Below are 11,170 nucleotides of genomic sequence, written 5' to 3' on the forward strand. Positions count from 1 at the left end.
CAATTGCACTCCAGCCTGGGTGACAGAGTGAGACCCTGTCTCAAAAAAAAAAAAAAAAAATGACCAAAAATTGACCAACAAGAGATGATGGATGATGCTCTAACCCCCTCTCCCACCCCCACTTTCCCCAAAAGAGCAGGAAAATGTTATCACTCTCTAGACCTAAAGGGGCAAGGAAGGGGCAGTTACTGGAACCTTCTGAGAGCTGCAGTGGTAGCTTAGCTGTAGGCGAGGGGGCCACCTGGCAAGAACTGAGGCCTTTGGTAGAGAAATACAATTATTGCCAGAAAGGGAGCTGGCTTCTCTCCCTCCTCCTGCCAGTTCCCCCACTAGCAAAACCCAATAGGAAGCCAAGGGCAAGGGAGCCTGGTTGATGCCGTCCCAGAGGACAGCCTCAGAGCAAGGCAGTGTAGAGAAGAGAATGGCTTTGAAAACCAAATAGAGAACTATCTAGGCACAGGGTTCATCCCACAACCTTGGGAGTCCACCCAGGATGTGACAAGAGGTCTTGCTCTTCCTACCCTCATTCTAACCTGGTCAGAGCCCACGGAAGATCCTGTCTGGCCACAGATAATCTCTGTCCGCTCAGGGCTAACCGAGGCTAACCACACTGGACCACAGCTGACCTCCTACCTTGCCCTTCCCTCGTCCCCCAGTCCCTCAGACCAAATGAGCCCTAGAGAGTAAACAATGGCCAATAATGAGACAGAGAGGACAGAAAGGAAAGAGAGAAAGGAGAAGCACAGTCACCAGTTAAGCCCTGCCCCCACTTACAAAGAAGCCACAGGGAAATATATCCATTGGTGAAATAATTGCAAAGATAAAAATTGTGTGACCCAAAATGCAATTATTTTTATGTCTTCCTACCAAAGGCTACATCTAGAATTCAGAGAGCATAAAAGAGATGTACTGTATGCAGTCATAGCCATTGTCCCTTTAGAGTATGTGACCCAGGGTCTTTCTGCCTGTTGGATCACTCGATCCTTTACACCACTGAATTGCTACCCCTCTGATATACATGAGGATACAGAAACTCAGATTGTGCAGTAGTGAGGTCAGAATTAAATCTCAGCATTGTCCTGGCTCCCCAAAAGGCTATGATTGAAACCACAGGTTTCCTAGTTATTGCACCTCCACCGCAAATAACCAGAAGTCCATCTCTATTTAAGCTCTCTGTGTATTACATTTCCTACTAAGGCAATATGATTAGTGGATCTTTCTTTTCTTCTATTGTAACTAACAATGTAATACTTAGTGCTTTAGATGTCTTCCAAGCCGAGAGACGATAAAGATTTGATTGGAGAAGAGACTAAACAATTTCATTTTACAAATAATTCTTCCAAAAGCAATTTCTAAATTTCCTCCATTGACTGCACATACCACTATTCTTTATCATCATGATGAGTATCCATTCATTAATTCATTCAGCACCTTTCTCAATTGTTTCCAAACCTGGCTGTTTACCAGAATTTCCTGAATAGCTTTTTTAAAACAGTAGAAGCTAGGCTTCTCTCCAGACATATTGAGTTAGAAACCCTGAGTACAGAGTCCAGGTATTTGTGGTTTAAAAAAAAAAAAAAAAAATCTCTCCAAGCAGTTCTGAGATGGAGCCAGGGTTCGAACTTCTGGGGTTAAGTGCTCTAGAAATAACAGCATGTTCCAGACATGCTCTATATGTTGTATGCATATTAACTGATTTAATCCTCACACTGAGCTGTGTGATAGGTAGTTTTTATCACTCCTATGTCACAGATGAGGAAGTTTAGGCAGGGAGAAGATACGTAACTTGCCTAAGGTCACAGAGCTCATCAGTGGCAGGACTAGGATGCGAACCCAAGCCATCTGGCTGCAGAGCCCGGGCCCCTCTCCACTGCCCCCTCTCCCAGATGTTGACTTCAGTCAACTGAGCAAGAGATCCAAGTCAGGTAAGAGCTTGAATCTGAGAATCGTTGATAGCTGTTTTACACTGATTACTGTCATCTTGTGCTTAGGCATGTGTGTATTTTACAAAGAATGAGCAAACTTGCAAATACTGACAACCTCCTGGTATAATCTTTGCATTAAAAAGGCATGACATATGCAGCTAGGAGTGAAGCAGGTTGAAAGCACTCTGTAAGTTCCTGTAAAGTGAATAAAGAATTAGTGGCTGGGCGCAGTGGCTCATGCCTGTAATCCCAGCAATTTGGGAGGCCAAGGCAGGCAGATCACGAGGTCAGGAGATTTAGACCATCCTGGCTAACATGATGAAACCCCATCTCTACTAAAACTACAAAAGCAAAATTAGCCAGGCGTGGTGGTGGGCGCCTGTAGTCCCAGCTACTTGGGAGGCTGAGGCAGGAGAATGGCGTGAACCCGGGAGACGGAGCTTCCAGTGAGCCAAGTTCATGCCACTGCACACTCGAGCCTGGGCGACAGCGAGACTCCGTGTCAAAAAAAAAAAAAAAAAGACTGAGTGCTACATGATTTTGGTTCTTAAAGGGCATGGCTAGGTGACAGAGGCCTGGTGAACACAATGAGCCTAAAGTTTCTCCATCCCCCTGTGCCCCTCGGGAGTGCTGAGATGGAGAGAGGGTGGGAAAGGCAGACAGCAGCCCTCCTCACAGGTGTCTTCTAACCTATCACACTCTTACTTCTTTTCTGTGGATCTTTTTCCCAGAGAAACAGAAAGGCCCTCATCTTCATTTGGAGCCTTTCAACTGACGCTTTTTCTAAGGTCACGTTTTTATACTGATTCCAAGAGCACCGTGACTGTCTGTTCTTTTGAGCCATTTCTCCTATTTTTCCTTACAGGCTCCTCACAGTCCTGTTGCAACAGTCGAACCTCAGCGAGATTAATCACCAGGACAATGAGGTGAGCCACACTCTCAAGCAACAAGTGGTCATTTTGCATGTGAGGGTGAAAGGAAGGGCGTTTCTGAACCATTGTGCTTCCTCTTAAATGCTACAGGGAGACATGAAGCACAGTTTTGTGTTCCTACCATGAAAGGGAGACCTGTTTTCACTATTAATCCTCAGCAGAAACTTATCCCCACCCTGGGTGTGCGTAGCTTCTGATAGGGAAGGACTTTATTGCATTAAGTACTTCAGCATTTACCATACGACTGAAATTTTGTAATTTCCCTCTGGACATTGAGAAATAAATATTGTTTTCTCCTGTCTTCTCAAGTCCCAGAAACTTAGTAGCATGCTGTGGCTCAAGACATGCTCTCTCTCTCTCTCTCTTTTTTTTTTTTTTTAAGACGGAATTTCTCTCTTGTCGCCCAGGCTGGAGTGCAATGGTGCTGTCTCGGCTCACCACAACCACCACCTCCCAGATTCAAGTGATTCTCCTGCCTCAGCCTCCCCAGTAGCTGGGATTACAGGCATGTGCCACCACACCCGGCTAATTTTGTATTTTTAGTAGAGACAGGGTTTCTCCGTGTTGGTCAAGCTGATCTCAAACTCCCGACCGCAGGTGATCTGCCTGCCTTGGCCTCCCAAAGTGCTGGGATTGCAGGCATGAGCCACCGCACCCGGCCTAAGACATGCTCTCTAGTGAAAGATGGCAGACAGCTGGGTGTGGCGGTGCGTGCCAGTGGTCACAGCTACTCAGGAGGCTGAGGTGGGAGGATCACTAGAGCCCAGCCTGGGCAACATAGCGAGACCCCCCATCTCCAAAGAAAAAAGAGAAAGAAAAAGGAAAACAATGACAAGACTAGATACTGGCTCATGCCTGTAATCCCAGCACTCTGGGAGGCCAAGATGGGAGGCTCACTTGAACCCAGGAGTTTGAGACCAGCCTGGGCAGCAGAGCAAGACTCCATTTCTACAAAAAGTTTAAAAAGTAGCTGGGTGTGGTGGCACATGCCTATAGTCCCAGCTACTGTGAGGACTGAGGCAGGAGGATCACTTAAGCCCAGAAGTTCAAGGTTGCAGTGAGATATGATCACATCACTGCACTCTAGCCTGGGTGACAGAGCGACATCCTGTGCCCCCACCCCCCCGCCGCCCCAAAAAAGAAAAGAAAAAGATGACACAGAGACAATATCAATAATTCCAGGTTACCTGCTCCAGACACCACGTTATTAATTTCAGTGATCATAACTGCTGTTTAATTCGTGTTGCAAATAGAAGGCTTCCAAAAAGGTTGTTCAACACTCTTCAACAAAGTTCTTGAGGTAAGGTGGCTCAGACACTAAGCAGAGCTGCCCAAGAGTAGCTTAAAGTCTTGTTAGATCTGCTTAACTCTTTTTAAATGCAGTACTAATTTTCCTTAGCCAGGCTGATTTCCTTAACAAGGTTCTTGAAATCAATTTAAATACCTGGTTTTTAATGGAATTGTAAAATAAATATGTGCTTGGTTTGGTTGCATTTCACTCAAAAAGTCTGATAACATTAAAAATGTACATACACAAAGATGCCAATTACATTCTTTTCAAGGAAGCTAGGTGACCATAGGCAAGGGGCAGAGGGTAAGCCCCTCCTAATCACTTTCTCCTGGAATAGATGCCCCCGCATCTGTCTTTTTTTTTTTTTTAAATAGACAGATTCTCACTCTATCGCCCAGGCTGGAGTACAGTGGTGCGATCTCAGCTCACTACAGCCTCCACCTCCCAGGTTCAAGAAATTCTCCTACTTCAACCTCCCAAGTAGCTGGGACTACAAGTGCACACCACTGTGCTCAGCTAATTTTTGTATTTTTAATAGAGAGACAGGGTTTCACCATGTTGAGCAGGCTGTTCTCAAACTTGTGAGCTCAGGTGATCTGCCCACCCTGGCCTCCCAAAGTGCTGAGATTACAGGCGTGAGCCACTGCGCCCAGTCCCCCCATCTGTCTTGAGCCTTCTGATTAAAGGCTTCCCTCTGACTGGCATTAATAACCACATCAGAAAGCCCCTGCTGCTTTCACTCCCCATATCTTCAGTGGTTTAAAGCAAAACCTCAGAGGAAAGAGGGTTGCACTATTAGAAACTTCTGCTTTAAAAATGAGAACCAGAGATGAGGTAGCACACTCTGGTCACTCTGCCCATGGTGTGGAAGCAGTGAGCTGGAGTGGCGGGGTCCATGTCAGCAGATTGTGAACCTCTAGATTTCAGGGCAAGTTGCCAACTACATGCTCCACCTGCAACCTCTGTGGTAATCCCTAAACTCGGCCTTATTTAGAAAGATGACAAATTTGCTCATTTATACCCTAAAGCTAAATTCCACTTATAGACCTCTAACTCAAGTACCTCTCAGCAGAACTAGCAACCCCCCAGCAAAGACATAGTTTCCTATTTTTCTCCACCCTAGGAGGCACCTGGCAGTGGAGACAATGAAAGTAGACACGGATCTTTCTAAGAGTGGTAATTATAACACCTTACATAAAATATGTGGTAAATAAAGTCCCTGGTTCCTCCTCATGCAAAGGGACTTCTGCAAAAAGATTCCTCCTACTATTACACCAGCATATGGACCCATTGGGTTTTAAGCTCAGAAAGCAGACCCAGCAGAGCAAGGGCCTCAACAAGGCACTTCCTACACATGGTCACAGCTTCCTCTTTGGTCCATTCACAGCCTGTTGTCTGGAATCCATCTGAAACCAACTGCTAATGCTTGCCTGTGTTTTTCATAATATATATACATATATATATATATAATATATATATAGTATGTGTATATATGTGTATATATATGTACACATGGACTCCGCCACTCTAGCTCCCTGCTTCCACACCATGGGCAGAGTGACCAGAGTGTGCTACCTCATCTCTGGTTATCATTTTCAAAGCAGAAGTTTCTAACAGTACAATTCTCTTTCCTCTGAGGTTTTGCTTTAAATCACTGAAGAGATATATATATATATGTGTGTGTGTGTGTGTATGGATATATGCATGTATGTATATATTACGTATCCATATATGTATGTGTATGTGTGTATATATATGTAGCTGTGTGTGTATATATATATATATATATATATATGATTTTGGTTTTGGTTTTTTTTTGAGGCAGGGTCTCATTCTGTGGCCCAGGCTAGGGTGCAGTGGTATGATGCGATGTCAGCTCACTGCAACCTCTGCATCCTGGGCTCAGGTGATCCTCCCGTTCAGCTTTCTGAATAGCTAGGACTACAGGCACACACCACCATGCCAGGCTAATTTTTCTATTTTTAGTAGAGATGGCATTCATATAACTTTGAGGCACTCATATAATTTTGGTTTTGACTGAGCCCCTGTACTAGGTCAATAGACCAGGCCAAATATCAAAATGGAGTCCCTTGTACTTAAATTCCAAGTCACCAATCAAGTTGAAATCTGAAATCAAGTTGTTATCTGACCTTCTGAGAAATCAGGAGAGAGATAATAGCCAAATTTCCCAAACAGGCCAGTTTTACTTAGCATGATAATGAAATTTCCTCTGCCTTTAATCCTTATAACAAAAAGTAACCTAAAGTAACCTGATGTTAAGCAATCAGTTTTTTCTCTGTTGTGCTGTTTCCCTGTTCTCATCTTTCATCTTTCAAGGAAAGTAAGTTTGAAATAACCAATCTGATTTTTGTTCTTTGCTTCTGCTTTTTTCAGCCCTTCTCTATCTGCAAAACCAACCTCCTCTGCTGGGCTCATTGGAAAGCTTTTTTTTTTTTTAGACAGTCTCACTCTGTCACTCAGGCTGGAGTGCAGTGACATGATCACAGCCCACTGCAGCCTCCGCCTCCTGGGCTCAAGTCGATCCTCCTGCCTCAGCCTCCAGGGTAGATGGGACCACAGAAACCCTGCATCACAGGCATGCACAGCCATACCCAGCTCATTTTTCATTTTTGGTAGAGACGGGGATCTTCCTATGTTGCCCAGACTGGTCTAGTACTGCTGAGTTCAAGTGATCCTTCTGCCTCAGCCTCCCAAAGTGCTGTGATTATATGCGTGAACCACCATGCCCGGCCAGAACATTTTGGAATGAAGCCCAGTTCTAAAATTGCAAATGAAGCCAATTAAGATTTTTAAGGCCCGGTTCCATGGCTCATGCCTGTAATCCCAGCACTTTGGGAGGCTGAGGGGGGTGAATCACTTGAGGCCAGGAGTTCAAGACCAGCCTGGCCAACATGGCCAAACCCCTACTAATGTCTCTACTAAAAATATGAAAATTAGCTGGGTGTAGTGGCTCATGCCTGTAGCCCCAGCTACTCCAAAGACTAAGGCAGGCGGTGGAATTGCTTGAACTTGGGAGATGGAGGTTGCAATGATCTGAGATGGTGTGACTGCACTCCAGCCTAGGCAACAGAGCAAGACTCCGTCTCAAAAAAAACAAACAAACAAAAAAAAACTTTAAAACTAAATCTAATGCTGTAATTCTGTTTTTGCCTATTATTTATTTTATTTAGTTATTGGTCATTGCTAGTGAGAGCCAATCATGATAAATTTATAACAGCAAAAGCTCTTGCCATTGATTGCCATTGAGAAATAAATACAATTCTGAAATGGAAAGAACACAGCCCAGGCTTTCTTTTTCATTCATTACTTTGGTGTAGTTCCTGTATTTGGCTGCTCAATGTTTTGAACAAGTAACCTTCTCTCTCTTGTCTTTTTTCAGTGAGCTCCAAGCATGATGTAGCCTCCATTGTATGAGGGGTAGGGGGAGGTAACAGTTAAATTCATTTTTTAAAAAAAGGTATCACTCTATGTGTTCTGCAACTTTTTGTTTTTTTTTTTGTCTCTCTCTGTCACCCAGGCTGGAGTGCAGTGACGCGATCTTGGCTCACTGCAAGCTCCACCTCCCAGGTTCTCGCCATTCTCCTGCCTCAGCCTCCCTAGTAGCTGGGACTACAGGGCACCCACCACCATGCCTGGCTAATTTTGTTTGTATTTTTAGTAGAGACGGGGTTTCACCGTGTTAGTCAGGATGGTCTCGGTCTTCTGACCTCCAGCCTCCCGCCTGGGCCTCCCAAAGTGCTGGGATTACAGGCATGAGCCACCGCACCTGGCCTAACTTAGTTTTTTCAACTCAAGCATTTGTCTTAGAATTTTTGATACATATAGATCTGGCTCATTCCTTTTTTTTTTTTTTTGAGACCGAGTCTGGCCCTGTCCAGGCCAGAATGGCACAATCTCGGCTCACTGCAGCCTCTACCTCCCAGGTTCACACGATTCTCCTGCCTCAGCCTCCCGAGTAGCTGGGCACCCGCCACCACACCCAGCGAATTTTTGTATTTTAGTAGGGGTTTCACCATGTTGGCCAGGCTGGTCTCAAACTCCTGATCTCGTGATCCACCTGCCTCGGCCTCCCAAAGTGCTGGGATTACAGGTGTGAGCCATGGCACCCGGCCTGTGGCTCATTCCTTTTAATGGCTTCATAGTGTTACATAATATCAAAATACCTCCATTTATTTTGCCATTCCCCTGTGAATGGATATTCAGGTTGTCTCAATTTTTCTGGTTTTTCATAAACACCCGTCTAGAGAGTGTTTCTTGTACAAGCTTCTTTGCATACTCTATACAAGCATTTCTCTTAAAAGAAGAATTGCTGGGTAGTAAAGACTGTATGTTTTTATTTTTAATACACACTACCTAATTATTCCCCCAAAATAGCTGGGTGGTGTTGTAGTTGTTGTTGTTGTTGTTGTTGTTTTTAGTGTAAGTACTGTTTTTTCCCCAGTTGTTGCTGGATTTTCTTGTTATTTGCATTTTCCCTGATTAAAGAGATGAACATCATTTCATAGATATGATGGTCTTTATTATATCTTCTTTTGTGACTTGCCTGTTTACATTCTTTGTCCATTGATCGGGATTGTCATTTTCTTATTGATTTATAGGAGTTTATTTTATATTCTGAATATTAATGCTTTGCTGTTGAGTTGTAAATCCTTTTTCATAGGCTGTTGGTTATTTTAAAACAGTTCATAGTACCTTTTCTTATTCAGAAATATAAAAATCTGATATAATTAAAATGATCATTCTTGTCTGTTTCTGCTTTTTCTTTTGATGTCTTTTTAAAGAAGACCTCTTCTCTACCCCAAGAACTGGATTATGTTATGTTAAATTATGTTTTTGTTTGTTACAAGATTTTTTTAAATATATGGTTTCATTTTCAAACTCTTTGTTCTGTTCCAATGATCTGTTTGTTTTTCCTGTTTCATTAACCACACTGCTTAATTATAAAGTGACTTACTTAGAAGCTATCCACACTGCAGTTAACACTGAAAAAAGTGAGATAGGTCAGATTGTCCTTTGTGCTTTTGTTCTTCAAAACAAGACCTCAGGAGAATCATTGACATAGAGTGAGGCTTTTCTATTGCAGCTAGCGGGAGTTAAATGGAAACTAACCTCTCCTGCTCTCATTTTAGCCTTGACGGGAAGAGTGTTCTATCAAGAGGGGCTCTGAGCTATTGGCATCTGAGTTAGAACTTTGAATGCATTTATCCAGAGAAGCACTGTTATGCACAGCATTTAGGATATATATATTGTTTAGGATATATTAAATGCACATTCTTATGTAAGTAGATTTTTGTGAGCAGTCTGACAATCCAAACTTCAATTGTAGAACCACTCTGAGAAATAAATTTAAGTTGCAAGAACAAATGTGACCTTTTGGACATAATACTTAGCATCACTTCTACTTACCACATTCCTGAGATAGAACCAAAAGTAGAAGAAACACTCCCTGACTCTTGAAATTTTTTACTTTACAGTTAGCAAAATGTAGAATAACAAAGCACAATTTTTTAATGAATCAGAAGTTTTAGCCTAAGACCGAACATCTAAAAAAAAAAGGAGTAGGGTCACCGCTACTTAGGAGCCCCGACCTCCCTCTCCCACTCTCCCCCAACCCTATAAACTTCTAGAGATAGACCATGCCTTTTTTATCTTTGTATCCCTAGATTCTAGCTCAGTAGCTTGCACATAGTGAGGCACAAAAAATATATATATATATGTATATGCACACATATATATATAGATTTTTTTTTTCCGGAGATGTGGCCTCACTCTGTCACCCAGGCTGGAGTGCAGTGGCACGATTTTGCCTCACTGCAACCTCTGCCTCTTGGGTTCAAGCGATTCTCCTGCCATAGCCTCTTAAGTAGCTGGGATTACAGGTGCCTGCCACCATGCCTGGTTAATTTTTGTATTTTTTGTGGAGACACGGTTTCACCAGGTTGGCCAGGCTGGTCTCCAACTCCTGTCCTCAAGTGATCCACTGGCCTCAGCCTCCCAAAGTGCTGGGATTACTGGCGTGGGGCACCACGCCCAGCCCAGATATATAGTGTATCTAGATATGTTATATCTAGGGAGAAAGAAAGAATTAAATTCAAGAAAAAGTCATGTTATTTTATTTTATGGCCCTTTCTTCATTTGTTTTGTTGACTCAGCTATCCAATTTATTTCCCAGACTTGACTCCAGCTAACTGTTATTTCCAAAACCTCCTCTCAAAAAAATAAGATTTTCATGGTATTAGAGGTGTCTATGAGATATACATAAGTAAATACAATTTTTTTGGGGGGGGGACAGAGTCTCGCTCTGTCGCCCAAGCTGGATCTCAGCTCACTGCAAGCTCTGCCTCCCGGGTTCACGCCGTTCTCCTGCCTCAGCCTCCTGAGTAGCTAGGACGACAGGCGCCCCCCACCTCGCCCTGCTAGTTTTTTTGTATTTTTTAGTCGAGATGGGGTTTCACCATGTTAGCCAGGATGTTCTCAATCTCCTGACCTCGTGAACTGCCCGTCTCGGCCTCCCAAAGTGCTAGGATTACAGGCTTGAGCCACTGCGCCCGGCCAAGTAAATAAAATTTTATACCAATTAGAATTTTTTTTAAATGTCCTGTAGACTTTAGAGCAGGTGTCCTTACCCATATTTATGACATGAACACATTTTCATGTGTTTGTGAAACCTATGGATAACTTCTCAGAAACATACCTTAAAAATTAGGCCGGGTGCAGTGGCTCACACCTGTAATCCCAGCCCTTTGGGAGGCCAAGGCAGGACGATTGCTTGAGCTCAGGAGTTCAAGATCAGCCTGGGCAACATGGCTAAACCTCATCTCTATTTAAACTTCTTTTTAAAAGGAAAAAATATCAAAAAAGAAAAATATCTGAAATTACAGAAAATAAAATATATAGGATTGCAAAAGAAATCAATATATTAAAATTATTAAAATACAGTCAACAAAACATTCTCTTATTTATTTATTTATTTATTTATTTATTTATTTATTTATTTATTT

General features: G+C 43.0%; 1 protein-coding gene across 1 annotated transcript in view; it reads left to right on the plus strand.

The window, feature by feature from the left end:
• Window positions 1–11,170, plus strand: part of ANKRD55 (ankyrin repeat domain 55) — a 132,126-nt gene that overhangs the window by 65,088 nt on the left and 55,868 nt on the right. Inside the window, exon 6 of the mRNA XM_011942923.1 lies at window positions 2,791–2,851. Coding sequence (XP_011798313.1) covers window positions 2,791–2,851 — 61 coding nt within the window. The remainder of the gene's footprint in view (window positions 1–2,790; window positions 2,852–11,170) is intronic.

This window comes from Colobus angolensis, unplaced genomic scaffold (assembly GCF_000951035.1).
Source record: "Colobus angolensis palliatus isolate OR3802 unplaced genomic scaffold, Cang.pa_1.0 Scaffold212, whole genome shotgun sequence".
NCBI classification, from domain to species: domain Eukaryota; kingdom Metazoa; phylum Chordata; class Mammalia; order Primates; family Cercopithecidae; genus Colobus; species Colobus angolensis.